The sequence below is a fragment of the Ruditapes philippinarum genome, unplaced genomic scaffold, assembly GCF_026571515.1.
Source record: "Ruditapes philippinarum isolate M1 unplaced genomic scaffold, ASM2657151v2 ctg1209_1_1_1_1, whole genome shotgun sequence".
Classification (NCBI taxonomy): domain Eukaryota; kingdom Metazoa; phylum Mollusca; class Bivalvia; order Venerida; family Veneridae; genus Ruditapes; species Ruditapes philippinarum.
This window is the reverse complement of record NW_026857012.1, coordinates 148,413-162,584: the sequence shown is the minus strand read 5'-3', so window position 1 is coordinate 162,584 and position 14,172 is coordinate 148,413. Positions and strand designations below refer to the sequence as shown.

Below are 14,172 nucleotides of genomic sequence, written 5' to 3'. Positions count from 1 at the left end.
TTCTTACATTTTTCATTCAATATTGTATATAAATCTGAGTCACAAGAGATGAATTACTGGTAGACATTTCAAAATGCATTTCTGTGGATGAAAATGCAAGATAATAGCATTTGATCTTTGAAAAGCCTTGTCCGGTATATGCAGGAATACTGTTTTTAGTGTGGTGCTCCAACACTTATTTTAGTCTTACACCTTAGAAGATCTCAAACGCAAAAATTTGTACAGTTTTCTTTCAAAGTACAACTATGGGAATTAGAATATTGACAATTAAAGCATAATTATTCTCAACTAGAACTATCACTAAATGTGATTAATACCCCCGCAAGACTGCTTCGGAAATAAGGAAGTTACAAGTAACAGAATACCTTGTTAAAGAATTGAAATAGAGTTATGGTTGTGGGCAATTAAAGATAGTTGTGGTTTTTGTATGTTGCATTTCCTTACAATATGGTTGACCATTGATGAAGTTTTATTGAATTACTCTGTAATAAATCCAGAAAGAGTTACACTTCTTGAGCACTGCACTTCCTCTCATTGCGCTTGACCATTGTATGAAGTTGCATTGAATTCTAAACATTAGTTTTTAAGTTATGCACCGGACAAGGAAAAGGAACAAAGGGCAATAACTCTACAAATACTGAAGATGGAGTTATGGTTATTGTACACTGCACTTCCTCTCATTGCGCTTGACCATTGTATGAAGTTGTATTGAATTCCAACTACTAGTTTTCAAGTTATGCACTGGACAAAAAAGTAACAAAGGGCAATAACTGTAATTAGTCCAAATAGAGTTATGCTTCTTCTGCACTGCACTTCATCTCACTGCCCTTGACCATTGTATGAAGTTTCATTGAATTCCAAACATTAATTTTCAAGTTATGCACTGGACATTAAAAAGTAACAAAGGGCAAAAACTCTTAAATGAGTCAAGAAAGAGTTATGGTTTCTGTGCACTGCGCTTCCCTTCAATATACTTGACCATTGTATGAAATTGTATTGAATTCCAAATAGTACTTTTTAAGCTATGCTCTGGACAAGAAAAAAGCAATGGAATAGTAACAAAGGGCAGTAACTCAATAATTACTCTAGACAGAGTTATGGTTCTTGTGCACTGCTCTTCCTCTAAATGTGCTTGATGATTGTATGAAATTGTATTGAATTCCAACTAGTAATTTTCAAGTTATGCTCTGGACAAGGAAAAGTAACAAAGGGCAATAACTCTGTAATTAGTCAAAATGTCAGTTATGGTTCTTGTGCACTGCACTTCCTCTCAATGTGCTTGATCTTGTATTAAGTTGTATTGAATTCCAACCATTAGTCTTCCAGTTATGCTCCGGACAAAAATAAGCAATGGAAAAGCAACAAAGGGCAAGAACTCTGAAATTACTTTAGATAGAGTTATGATTCTTGTGCACTGCACTTCCCCTTATTGTGCTTGGCCATTGTATGAAGTTGTTTTGAATTCCAACCAGTAGTTTTTCAAGTTATGCTCCAGACAAGGAAAAGTAACAAAGGGCAATAACTCTGTAATTAGTGAAAATAGAGTTATGGTTCTTGTGCACTGCACTTCCTCTCAAGGTGCTTGACCATTGTATAAAGTTGTATTGAATTCCAACCATTAGTCTTCAAGTTATGCTCCGGACAGGGAAAATGCAACGGATGTCTGGACGGACGGACAGACGGACCGACCACCGGGTGAGTCCTATATACCCCCCCCCCAAACATCGTTTTTGGAGGTATAAATATAGGAAGGCTTAATTGGGATGTAACATAATAGAACACACAGCTGTTTGTAATTAACACGTGTCATACAATCAGCCATCATCATCGCAGCTAGAAAAGGTGTAAAAAATATCCCAAGATGGAAGGTGTCATATTGATCAACAAACTTCCACTTAAATATTTATGGTAAAATATTCTTGAGTTATTCATTACGGGCCATATAAAAACTTTAACACATAAAAAGATTCGACATAAAAATTCCAGTCATTTATAGGTTATTATAAAGAATATATAGGGAAAAATATCAGTACTTTCATTTTACTTCGACACATATATAGAAAATTGACAAATGTAAGTTCCACACGTAAAAGTTCTACTGTAATTAAATTTTGTACAGTAACAACAAAGGATCATGCATATTTCGTTATAAGGAAAAGGCATTTACAATATTTAGCTTGACAGACAATTTGTTCAGAGGACCTTAACCATTTAAGCAATATTTTTAAGGACATGACCCAATATAACTTATTCACTACTAGCCAAAACGTTAAGGAAAAAGTTTACTTGATACCCTTTATAATACTAGCCTTGGTAATTTCAAGAATATAATGTATACAGTCGGCATCGTACTTGTGTCCACCTTTATTAAGCGACTTTCTTATTAAGCGGCCGCATAAAAATCCTCCCAATGATTTTTACTATATAAGTTAATTTGATTAAACGGCGGTTTTATATAATGGCCAGCGTCCACTATGAATGGACCATCACAAATAATTGTCGTTTAGAAATAAATCGAATAACAATTGCAATCACTTCAAAATCGGAAACGAAAGAAACAGTTTTCGGATTGTAATATTTATTGTGACATATTTTGTCAGAGCAATAAGGTATCACAACACTGCATTTGCACAGTTTTGTCATGTGCTCAGAATGATTTCTCTTCCAGATAATCAAATTGAAAATGACGTCGGAACAAGCAAAAAAATGACAGACAACTAAAAAGACCGGATAAATCGAATGAGGAAGTTGTGCGTGGAATTGAGTCTGAGTAAATACATGTAGCAAATGTCATTGTTTGTCGTCGGAAAAAAATCGTGAAACATAGTGGACTAAACATTACAGAAGCATACTTCGGTAAAACCAAGCCTTTCATTGCTGATGGTGTATGTGCTAATCTGATCCTTTTTAAAATACATGTAGTACCCCATTAAATATTACCTTTCGACAAAAAAATAAAATAAAAATCCTAGATCTCTAAAAAAACTAATTGAATTTGAAATCGGGTAGTGTAAAAACTAATTGCTGAAAAAATCAAGAAGTTTAAAACTAATTGCATGAAAAATTATCTGGAGCTCTGGCTGATGATTTGAAAGTATGTTCAGCAGGAGATGTATAATGAACAAATTAACAATATAAGACAATACTAGTATGCTTTGTTTCATGGTCAAATTGACCTGCTTGATAGTATTATGAGCGTAGATCACATTTTGTTCACAAATTTCTACTAAAAAACAAACACATTTTAAAAAAAGCATAAATGTAAATATATATGAAACTGTAATACATACATAGAGGATATTCATGTTTTTTCTATAAATACATGATTTATTTTCATCGAGTGGTATGAAAATAAATATTTCATGAGTGGCTACCGCCACTCATGAAATATGGTAATTTTCATGTCACAAGATGAAAATAAATTATGTATTTATAGAAAAAAACTTGAATTTTCTGTTTATTATATACATTTTTCTCTTTCTTGACATTAAAATTTGAAAAACTTTCCGTTAAATTTTGTGTTCTGACAGAATTTAAAAGAAAGTAGTCCGGCCAGACACCAGTGAAAATATGGAAAATATGTTTCACTGCAGTGAAAAATAAATTTTTACAGTGAAAATACGGAAAATGAAAATACGCATTTTATTTTATCAATATTTCTCAATATTTCATTTATAAGTATATAATAAATAATATTATACAGTTTTTGTTATTATAAAAAGATGTTATTATATCTATGACTTGTAGTATAAAAACGAAACCCTCGATTCTTGAATTTTCCAGAATTCTATTGAGAGACCACTTTATTAAGAGACCACTTTTTGGCAGTCCCTTGAGTGGTCTCTTAATACAATGTTGACTGTAATTTCAGGAATAGATGCTTTAACATTGAGAGAAGATTGTACAAGATTAATAACAACAAAGCTAAAATTGTTACAGATCTTCTGCCTGACAATGAGTAAGTTTCATAGTGGTTTTATGACCCCATAGTAAATTAATTATTTCTAACAAACTTGTTAATCTAAACAATCCTGATCTAAACAATTATGAATAGAAGTTATCTGGAACTTGAGGCAAATCTTGGGTTTTTCCATGCTTATCCCCCCTAACCTCCACCTCCTATTACATACAAACTTTTACCATTATAGCCTCATGGTGCACTACCAGCCACAATAGATTAGTCAACCAGTCAACTGTAAAAGTTTGTTTGTACTCCCAGATTAGCTGAGAAAAGCCCAAAATATTCTTAATTCCAGCATAGGTCTATGGGATCAAATGAGGATGTATCAAAGTTAACATAACACAGTCATGTTGTCATTCCAAATACCGTAAAATTCCTATTAAACGCCCCCCGGGGGCTAAACATTTTCCAAAAGGGGGGCTATTATTACAATACAGTTTTTCCTAAATCCAAAAATCACTGTAAATACATTTAGAGTTAGCAAGTGTTGGTAATAACATTAAAAATTGTTAAGGTTTTAAAGTTCATATTATACATATTTGTGTTTACTATAAAATACTATGGATTCTGAATGATTTGAATAAAATTATGGCTTTAATTATGAGTTCAGCACTGATAAGTAGATTGTTTTCCTTATCAAAAGGCCTGGGGGGGGCCTTTATTAGGGGAGGGGTGTTTATTAGGAATTTTATGGTAGTCATTAAATCATGGTTAAATAGATTTTAAATATGGCAGCAAGAACACTATAACCACAGACTATGGATTATGGAACATTTGAGGAAACCCTGTATTCCCCCATTAACTCACAAACTTTAGTTATTAAATGTGTTTTTATCTTTTGCTCTTCCTATTTTTTCATGAAAATCTCCATACAGGTTGGCCTTCAATTTCATCCCAACAAAATTTGGCAGCTAAAAATAGTTGTTCTCTTGATATTTTTAGATTCCTATCATGGGGTTACAATCAGACTGTAGACACTGAAGAGAATTATTTGGTGATAAAAGTAGAAGCATCTCTCCACAACACAATCATGAAATCAATATGACGTTATTTGGCATTCATGCTTTAATTTTGAAAACATTCAAAACAAAACAAAAATAGTCATAATGTTCAAGGCCAAAAAATATAAGGGAGCTGGCTTAATGCTCTTCACTGAAAATATTATCTACTGAAAAATAAAAACATTCATTGCAAATAAATGAACTGCTTTCAAGAAGATTTTGTTTAAATTGAAATTAAAAACTGTTAAAATGATTATCTATAATAATTTGAAATTGGAGAATGGCAGAATTTGAGCTCTGGATTATCTTAGATAACAGCGAGACCTGTCTGTGAACAGAGCACTGCACTGCACTTTTCTCAGTGCTGGATTGATAGATAAAAACAACATAGCAAAGGGAGAATAATTCTGCAAAAGTGCTTAGCAGACTTACATGCCATTGACAGTCAACATATAATTATTTCAAATTCGATGTGAATACACTTAAAACGCTTTTTATTATCAACTAAGGTACCATGGGCTCACATACATAAATATTTGGTTGTTGTTGTTTTTTTTCCATCTTTCATGAATATTAAGTGGTGGAGTTATGTCAACTTGATGAATTCTTTGTCTTCAATCAAATGCCCATGGAAAATATGTCATGCCTTGAACTTATTAAAAAAACTAAAAAATCCCAGGTCCATTGACCTAACCATTCGTTATTGAGCTTTAAACAAGAACAGCTACCTGATTCCTATCATACTACTTAAAATAAAACTGTATAACATATAATATATACTGTAGGTACTAGGGTGATATCATACTTAAAGCATTGCCTGGGGGTCTACTATTTTAGATTGAGTGCTTGTTGTCTTAATTAGTTTACTTCTCATCTGCTAATTACAAATATTTGATTACAGATATCTTGTAATAAAAGACACTTGATAATATTGGGAGAAAATAATATCAGTCAGATTTCTGGAGCCTTGATTGACACAACAGAAGAAATTCCATGCATTCATTTAATAATCTGAAATATATTATGATGATGATGATGATGATGTAAATATAATATTAGCAAGGTCCAAAGACTTAATATAAATAATATAATAATAATATATATATATGTATTTTCATCAAAATTTTCATACAGTAACTGTTTTTTTTTCTTTAAACATTTTGTGTCGGGCTTTACATCACAACAACACAGTACAGGTCATGTGGTGACTTTCCCGCTTTACCAGAGGAAGACTTCAGGTGTCCCAAGTAGAACAAACGATGTTCCTTCAGCTAGCTAATTAGTTAAGTGACAGCTACCTCACATGAAAAAATCCAAAGTTACTCACGGGATTTAAACTTACAGTGGTGAGGGGTAAGTGGTTTAAAGACACTCTGCCAAAAAAATTTTATTATATGTCATTCTGCATTTGGTAAATTTTCAATTCATTTAGTAACCTGATAATCCTTTTTCACACAATTCAGGCACTTGGACAGCAGGTGGATGGCAAATACCAAAAACTGCTTTTCATATACATATAACTGTCATGCTAATTGCCAATTAACTTGTTCTAGAAATGTATTGAATGACACATTAGTTTCCCTGACCCTAAAATTTACTTAATTTGGTAAATTCAGAAGCCTAGCAAGCCCAGTAAAGCTAAAGCAATAAAGAACATGCAGTTTTAGGTGCAGGTAAACTGGACTTATTACCAGAGTCAAAGTTCAGAGTTATAAGAAAAAACAATTAATTAACTAATCAACTAATTTTGTATATGAAATTGTCATCAGTCCCATTATGTCATCAGAGAACAAAATGTAGCAATGGAGTGATAGATCTATCTCTAAAGAGAACATTATTATAATACTTACTTTATTTTGTAAATAATTGACTAGACCGAATCCATGCAGCAAAACTTCTTCATCATAACTTGACATTCGCATTAAATTTTCCTGATCATCCATATCGGAATATCACACATGAGCACGCCAAAATATAAGAAACAAGATTTATTTTGTTCCACAAGATTTCACAAGCAACTTCATAATCTTACAGCAAAAATCTGGCTATCATTAAACTTCAACTGTATTCAAATGAAAAAATTACTGTTCCCATAGAAATCGTATATTCTTAATTTGTTGTATAAAAATAAAATATTTCGGCAAAATTCTGTTTGCCTGAATTTGAAGCACCTATGACATTGTGAAGACATTTGTTTAACAAACCTGTTCCTTTGAAGATTTCCTTTTGTGACATATCACATGGTTACATGTTGTTAGTAAAAAAGTTGATAAAAATCCTAGATAGATTACATTCATTTCTTATTTTAATAAAAAGCGTTATTCCATTGTCTCTGAAAGTCGCAATTCTGTTTTGTAAATTTGTAACATAAAAGCCCGTTGAGTTAAAAAAAAGTGGCATATAAATTCAGTATTTTACTAAATTTAAAATACTTTGGAATCAGATGCCTGAATTGTTACTGCAATATTTCCCGAGGAAGACTTCTTGACTTAGTATATCTTTACAATCAATCTGCCTTAAAACTTCTTTTTATTAATCCACAAATATGAACCTATTTTCAATAAATTCCAAAAAACAAAATCACCTGGTGTATTAACTAATAATGGACTGAAATGTTTAGCAATAAACACTGAAATCTACCACTTCCGTGCAAAACTAAAATCTTTTTAATTAAAATTTTCATATTTTCAACAAATTTGATTAAAATTACTGATCAATTTGGCTTGCAAAGTAGTCAATAAACTTGCATTAAATTTCAGCTGTTAATAAATAAAAGCATCTGCATTGAATTTTAACAAATTATTTCATAACATTTTATTCCGTCGTTAACATTTTTTTAACTTACAGCGTTCTTTACTAATATCATCTTTAAAAATGATTGTTTAAAGGTAACCGTTCAATGTTTAATGATCAAGATACGCTGTAGTACAATCGAGCAAAATCTGCACTGCCAGGACGTGTGTTCCATCTTGAATGTGACATTTTAATGCGTAAATCTTAACTTATCCAAAATTTATAAAAAAAAATTTCACAACAAACAATCCGTTTATCAGATTATATACTAGAAGAAAAAAAAACGCCACTTTATCTGATCACAACGGAGGGAAGAACTTCGAACATATAATCTACAGATATATTCCATGGTATATTATCATACATATCAGAACTGTTAACACTAACATTTTATGATTCATTTATATCTTTCTGCAAATACAGCATATGTAATTAATGGGCTCTACCCTTCACCAATAAAATAGCAATATCTTCATTTCATCAAAGAAATTTTTTAACGAAAAATTGCTTCATTTCCATTCTCGTAGATGATAAAAGATGTGCAGGCTGAAAAGAATGGTTTAAAGATGTTTCGTCGGAGAATGTGTTTTTTTGCGTTTTCAAAATATTAACAAAATAAACAACAAACACACTAGACCTTAGAGAGGTTCTGGAAACAAAAGAAAAGTTATGTTTAGAAAAGTAAGCATTATCAGCTTAGATAATATTCCATTTTTTTTCTGACAGGCAGAGTAACGCATACTTTGATAATGTAAAAACAAAGACTTCGATGTTGCATTAATTTGAATACCATATGTCGCTAATCCTTTTTTGCTGTCTTTGCGTATTATTTGTATGTTTTACTGGCAGCTTTAGTAATTGATAAATAATAAAACAGACAAACAAAGTAATCATCTAATAGATGCATGATATTTCTTCACGTATCGTAAAAACATTACTTGCATACTGAGGAAAATCTTCAATTAATTCTATAAATTATCAATATTATAAGGATTCGATAGTTTTTCTATTGTAAATATTCATAATTATTCTGATGATATCAATGATTCTAAAATCTTTAAAGGAGCTTGATCCACTGAGGTCAAAAAGTCTGAAAACATAAAATTTTGAAGTCTTAAATAGATCAAGTCTTTAAAAAAAGTGAAGCACTTAAAGGAAAAAACTGTAAAGGATTATATAAATATTAAAGAAATTACACTCAAGAGTTCAGTGTATATTGATTTTTTGTGTGATTTTTATCCTGGTTTGAGTGAAGGGCGTGGCAACACTTTATTTTTGAGTCTTGGCTCAAATTAAAATGATTGCTCTGAGAAACAGGGTGGGGGAACAATCTGTAAATTGTCACATAAGTTATTGGTCCAGACTTAACATTAAATGATACACAAATCTCAGAAAAATGTTTCCATTCCTGTCATGTCAAAAAAAACCTCATTAATATTATTAGAATTACAAATTATTTGTCTTTTGTAAACAATTTCCAATAATTTTACCTTAGTGCAGTAACTGGTTAATTCCTATCAAATTTCAACCCATTAATGCATGAAGGTCACAACAACTTATCATGATAATTACATATTGTTCTTAATTCTTTTAACTTTTTAATGTTACATTGAGTACATGATGATATATATCATTTTAATTTCTGCAAACTTTTTATCAAAATGGAGAATGTTATATCAATATAATACTCTATTAATCTAAATTATTCTTTATTCTTTTACATTCTTTCAATGTCAATGTCATTTCTTTATGCAATGTATAAAATCTTTTATATGTCCTAAAATTAAACCATGGTAATTATGTGCTTTAATCATAATCAAGTAAATTTGGCATCATGTGACCGCATTTAAAAAATCAAAAATATCAATATAAAAATAAACCATGTAAATGTTACTTCTTTACATGTCCTTACATTGGTATGTGACCATGTAAAAAATCATTGAAATGTCCTTAAACTTAACCATGTAAAACCTGAAATAACAAGTCCTTAAATGATATAACCAAAATGTTTATATTATGTGATCACATTTTAAAAATCAATGATATTTCCTTAAAATCAACTGTGTAAAAGCCCTTTACATGTCCTTAAATTGTCACTATTTTATATGACCACGTCAAAAATCATTGATATGCTAAAATTAAAATAAATCCTTTAAAACTCCTTTTTATGTTCTTAAATTGTAACTATGATTGTTACTAATTAAATTGTTACTATGATTTTGATAAGCCATGCAAACTTCTTTATTTATTCCTAAATTGTTAACAAAACTTAATGAGGGATTCAACCATTCAAAATCTACAAATATCTGTATCTATGGTATTCTCCGAGTTACAGCATTCATGTCAAATTACATCAACATTTGTCACAGACACAATCAAACATTTTTCTTTCAGGTTGATAATTAAATTACATTGGCAAAAACAAAATTGAAAATATTAATATATATTACCATGATTTTCTGCATAATTTATAATCCTAATGATATATTATATAAAACTTGTAACAGAAAATCTTCCGCCTTGTTGGACAAATGTTGTTTTAATGCCAAGACATTTATGCAGTCTCAATTGCACAGGACTATATTACATGTATAATGTACAAGAAGCTACTGTTATTGTCATTGACAATTCTGGCAATCTCCATTACATAATGTTTATATACCAGTAAACATAAATGCCAAGAACTGTCAGCCAATAATGACAACTGCAAAGGGCATTTACTGTCGACAGGATGAATACAGGATATGCAAATATTGTCTTAACTCACAAGCTCAATGGAACAGAGACAACATTTTCGAAATTATTCGTTTTCTTAAATATTTGCCAGAATGGCCTTGACCTTGAATGCCAGAAATAGCTAGTCTGACCCCTTCAAACATCAAGATAATCATTATAATGCATAATGTTAATAATGCTTGAACTTAAAATAGTCTTTAGGACTGTTCACAGTCACAATCAGGGAGGCACAAAAATGAAATAAATTGGAGTTATCCTGGTCTTGAGACTCTGTGATAAGGTGTGTAATATATAATACTTTGATGTCACTAGCAATTGTATGCATAGATAAATTTCAAATTAAATTGAAATTACTTGAATTCACTGTCCACACTGTTGATTATCATAAGAAAAGGTATACACTGTCTTCCATTTAGATTATTTGAGACTGTTTTTGAAAGGTAAAATGTGGCTCAAACTATATGACACTGATTAGTTATGATTGGTCAAGAATTAAAATAAATAAATTTCTAAAATTATGACCATCTTACATTCATAATAACCTGAGAATTCTACCTTCATTTCCAGCTTGATTTCAGTTCTGAACATGATCTTGTACAAGAAAAAGCCTGAGCCAAACAAAAAGCCTGTTAATTATTAAGTCAACAGTCTAACATAGAATGCTGGATTAATTTCACATCAGGTTTTATGGAGTTAACATCTTAAATTAGGAATTGGTTTAACAGTGATAACCCTTTGATTATATCTTAAGGCAAGATGTGTAATAAAACAGCTTTTCAAGCATCTGTTTTTGAGAATATTTTTGAAAAATATTGGTTAATTAGCCATAAAACTTCAAAGAGGCAATTAATGTGTTGAAGTCCAGAACATATAGTACAACCTTGTGTAGATATTAAAGCTAGATTTATATATAGAATATAACAGCTGAACATATCTTGCCTTTCACTTTTCAGAGTATTAGCTGATTCCAATGAAATTTTATATGTGACCATCTGTTCCAATTTTAAAATGATGAATGTATAGAATTTTCAAATACCTTAGATTTTAAATTCATTGCATTAATTTAAAGTACCTGCTATAGGTATTAATTATATCTATAGAAGAGGAAAAACCAATTATTGGTATATGATTAAGAAATATTAAAAGATGTAATAAAATGAAATTTAAAAAAAAAACAAAAAACTTTTTGCTTGAAAAGAGATGGAGTAATATTATAAACTATTTGAGCCGAGTTGCAGCAATAAATTTTTTGCCTAATTTCTTGCCACCTATATAATTTCTTTTTGCCACCCACATAATAGAGCTACTCAGATTTCGTCAAATGTGGGTTTTTCTAATCTAATACCACACAACTTTACTGATACAATTTATCAAAATTCCAAAAATGAACATGCTCCAAATGTACATTTCACAAACTCAGGCTGATGTCACTGGGGTATGAATCTATAATTTAACAATATTTTTCTTGCATTTTAGCATTAACTATTTCTTATTTTTGAAATAACTTTAAATATATGCACAGGTTTAGAAATGAAATTAATATTTAATTATTTTCAAATCCATTTGTGATTTCTAAATAAAAAATCAATAAATATCTCCAATCCAAGAAATGTAAAATGTAAATCTTAGAAACTAATTCTGTACTTTTTACACTTCAATGCATCAACTTGCTCTCACAAAACTGTCCTCTGAATGTAACAATTTACTGATTATTGTTTTGCATGACAAAGAACTAATCAACTTTCTTCATTTTTGTCCAACTAATGCTTTAATACTTTACTTGATGCAATTGCATCAGTTGTTTTTTTTAAATTTTTGTTGACATTTTATGATAAAACTTTGGAAATTTTTCTGATATATACAGAAAAATAACATGTCAACCATTAGTGACAAATAATTAATTGAAAAAAAAAAACCTTTTACAAAATTAATCTATTATGGAAAACACAATTTAGCTTTTAAACTTTTCTGTTCCATACTTTTAAGTATATGTCACATTTTCCAATCCACACACATATATAAAATATTCACTGTGAATGTTCAGTGTAAACATTTCCTCACACAAAATACATGTATTTTTACTTAGATTATAATCACTTTCTGGCTAAAAAGTTCCTTAATGAATCTAATTAAATTGTGAACCAAATCCTAACAAATAATGTCACAAAACAATGACATAAACAATGATACTGTCACAATGTTCACACAACATTAAACAAACACCACTGAGCAAAACTTGTATCTCATATCACATACATTGTAGATATAAATATCTAATTATAAATATAGATATATACATGTAAATCTGAACTGTTTCTATTTCCAGGTAATTGTAATGCATGTTAATGATCCAGAATTTTATAAATTAAGTGTCAGATACTTATTTATATTTGCCAGATTTATTTACAAAACATATGTAAGCACTCCAACTCAATTTTCATTCAAACTTAGTTCACTGGATGAGCTTGTTATAATTTTCCCTGCCTCAGTCCATATGCTCATGTTGCTATAAGGTAAATGAAATAAAACCCTGTTTGATGTTAGAACTATAATATTTTAGGGTAGGTGAAACACAAATATGCAATATAAACCTACCAGAAGGTAATAAAAGTAAAAATCTTGTAAAATATGAAAATGTGTGTGATGGAATTGATTTGCTTGGGTTCATTGTAGGAACAAGTGGAATAATATTTGACTGTACAATATTTTTCACTATTCAAAAGATTCCTAAGATTTCAATGACACTTACCTGATAGTAAAGAAGTGACTTCAATGTTTAAAGATTCTTGTTCATTGTCATAGTAATTTTGTCTTTAGCCCAGACTAGAAATTTGAAGAAAAACCCATTCTTTGAAGAGTTGACATTTCATTTTAGAAAATGAAAGGTTTCTTAATTCTTGATACTTGTTATTCTTAAAGAATCTCATATTTTTAACTTTTTGATTCTTATTTATCATATCATTTTCTATTTCTGACAAAGTTGTCACTGTATTAAAGACAGGCAATAACCAATAATATTAAACTTACAGTCATTTATCAATGTATTTTTACATTCTATTTTGCTGCTACATCAAGTAACGAAATGCTGGGACAAATTAAGTTCACAATGAGTCTGACCTGAGTTACTCAGACTACTGGGTGCTCATTAAAATCTGGTATCAAAGTGTTGTAATATTTCCTTTGTATTATTTCATACAGCAGCTAGCTAGCATCCCAGTAGAAAAAGAACATACCTTTCATAATCTTAAGTTGGATAATCTACCTTACATGCAAGTGTCTGATGTACCTGTTGGGATTTGAACACACAGCTGTTTATGGGGCAAGTCATTTAGCTTCTAAGAGCCACCTTAACAATTCAGCCATTCAGGGCTCTTAATATTAACACTGGAAATGGACTATAACAGAGTATAAAATTAGAAGGAAAAATGTTAAAAATAAAAAAATATTTTCATTTACAGAAGCATGATATTTATCTCTTATCAAAGGATGCCAAAATAAAACAGTATCTAAAGAGATACTAGGTATCTCCGTATCTATGTGTATCAACTATAGTAAACCTGTTCTTGTCAACAACTTGTATCATTATACATATAATACTTAATCTATTAACATTGTATACCCTTGCAACATCTCTCACAGCAAGATCTTTTATTAGATTTTGTACTATAATTACATATATCT

General features: G+C 30.2%; 1 protein-coding gene across 3 annotated transcripts in view; it reads right to left on the bottom strand.

Annotated features, from left to right (window-relative positions):
* LOC132748455 (prickle planar cell polarity protein 3-A-like) overlaps positions 1-14,172 on the bottom strand; it is a 66,557-nt gene that overhangs the window by 28,891 nt on the left and 23,494 nt on the right. Inside the window, exon 1 of one of the 3 annotated variants that reach the window (XM_060738076.1) lies at positions 6,813-8,336. The exons of the other annotated variants lie outside the window; for them this stretch is intronic. Coding sequence (XP_060594059.1) covers positions 6,813-6,905 — 93 coding nt within the window. The 5' untranslated portion in view covers positions 6,906-8,336. Of the gene's footprint in view, positions 1-6,812; positions 8,337-14,172 lie in introns of those variants that run through there. 3 annotated transcript variants of the gene reach the window in all.